Source organism: Triticum dicoccoides, chromosome 3B, assembly GCF_002162155.2.
Source record: "Triticum dicoccoides isolate Atlit2015 ecotype Zavitan chromosome 3B, WEW_v2.0, whole genome shotgun sequence".
NCBI lineage: Eukaryota > Viridiplantae > Streptophyta > Magnoliopsida > Poales > Poaceae > Triticum > Triticum dicoccoides.
In genome coordinates, this window is record NC_041385.1 from 2,808,747 (window position 1) to 2,810,569 (window position 1,823).

Genomic DNA, 1,823 nt, shown 5'->3' on the forward strand with positions numbered 1-1,823 from the left:
GACCTTCGGTTGAGCTACTAATTACATTTTCCAGCAACATTCAGGGCACATGTTTTCTCCAAGCAAAGTATATAAACAGCAGAGTTGGATCTGGGATTTCACGGCACCACCTACTTATTTTTGCTGCAATAACATTTGGAGCAACCGGAGCCGAGACGGTCTCCCCAACAACAAAGAATCGATCACGCTATACAATGACTCACAGTGACACAAGTAACACGAATATATATCGAATTAAAGCGTGAACCCATGTCAGAAACATAAGCAGCGAATGTCCCTCCTAGCGCTCTCTAGATATCATGAATGAAGTATTACACTTGTTGGTACTATGTAGCACATCGAATAAGCCTTGCCGTTCGACTGTATCTTCCGCCCGCCCTTCCATTGTTGTTCCCTTGCACACCGGGGATCAGTCTTTTGACGAGCTGCTGCTCGCGCCACCCTTCTTCCTGCCGTATTTCTGGCACCGCAACCGGAACAGACATTATATGATGATGAATGAAACGGTAAAGGATAAAGAGTGAGATCGAATGATATGCTATGCACACCCATGATACCAAGAGGAATTGATATCAACCAGTGGACAACAAAAACAGAGCAGCACCAAAGGAATTGATATCAACCAGTGGACAAGAAAAACATAGCAGCAGAGGCCGACTAACCTGCTTCCCGATGTTGAAGGGCACATATTTGTACTTGACCATGTGCAGAATCTGGCGCTTCATCGTGAGCACAAAGAGTACAAATCCAGTAGCAGAGCAGTATAGGCCAGAAGACAGGGACGTCGAACATGGAGAAGAATGTCATGACAAAAGCTATAACAAAAGCCTTTGTGATTGCATACCTGAAGCACGGGCAAAAAAATATCATGTAATGTGCCACACATCTGAGACAGAGACAGAGCAAATATAAGAAGCATTACAAACACAGAGACGACTGCATGCGGTACCTAAATATGTTTGCTAGTAAGAGCAGTTTCTGATTGTTGTCTCTAAGAAAGCTTGCAGCTAATGGTGGTTCTATGGGATGATGACAATAGATGTGCTCAGATGTAAACTCAACAATGCGTCAATGAAGAGCTCAAAGAATCATTGTAAGGTCATTTGTATTCTTCATACATTCACAAGCAAGATTTGAGCCGCCCGTATGAGTACATAGTTGACTGATGCTAGTATAACAAACAAACAAATAAATATATAAATAAATAAAGCAGTGGTCATGAATATGATTGACTCACACCATGCTATTGCCGGTTGTCATCTGTCAGCAAAACTGCTATGTGGCTACAACAAATCTATCATGGTTTCCTTTGTTGATCAATGACTATATATATCATGGTTTCCTTTGTTGCTTAATTTTTTTTCTCACAAACTTTATCGTATGCTGGAATGTTAGAGGTTTAAATTCTGATGCAAGGCAAAGAGCTGTCAGGCAGAAGCTGGAGGAGAGTCAATGTGCTATTGCCTGTTTTCAAGAAACCAAGTGTGCTTCTTTTGATTTCAGATCTATTAGATCCTTTTGCCCTAAAAGATTTGATAGCTTTGCTTTCTCCCCCTCCGTGGGAGCTTTTGGGGGAATTGTGATTGTTTGGAACTCATCTATTTTTCGGGGCACTGTGATTGAGATACAGCCTTTTGCAATCCTAGTTGACTTAATTTCCAAACAGAACAATGAGCAATGGTCCTTGGTTTCTGTGTATGGTCCTTGTCAAGGAGAAGCTAGGGATAATTTTGTCAGCTGGTTGTATAATCTGCAAATACCTATGGATGACAATTGGCTAGTGGTGGGTGATCTTAATTTCATAAGATCACTTGATAATAGGA

General features: G+C 41.4%; 1 protein-coding gene across 1 annotated transcript in view; it reads right to left on the reverse strand.

Moving 5' to 3' along the window:
• Positions 1-216: 216 nt before the first annotated feature.
• LOC119274247 (protein RER1B-like) overlaps positions 217-1,823 on the reverse strand; it is a 15,426-nt gene continuing 13,819 nt past the window's right edge. Inside the window, exons 2-3 of the mRNA XM_037554915.1 lie at positions 663-844; positions 217-460 (exon numbers count right to left, since the gene is read on the reverse strand). Of these exons, the coding sequence (XP_037410812.1) occupies positions 327-460; positions 663-844 (316 nt within the window). The 3' untranslated portion in view covers positions 217-326. The remainder of the gene's footprint in view (positions 461-662; positions 845-1,823) is intronic.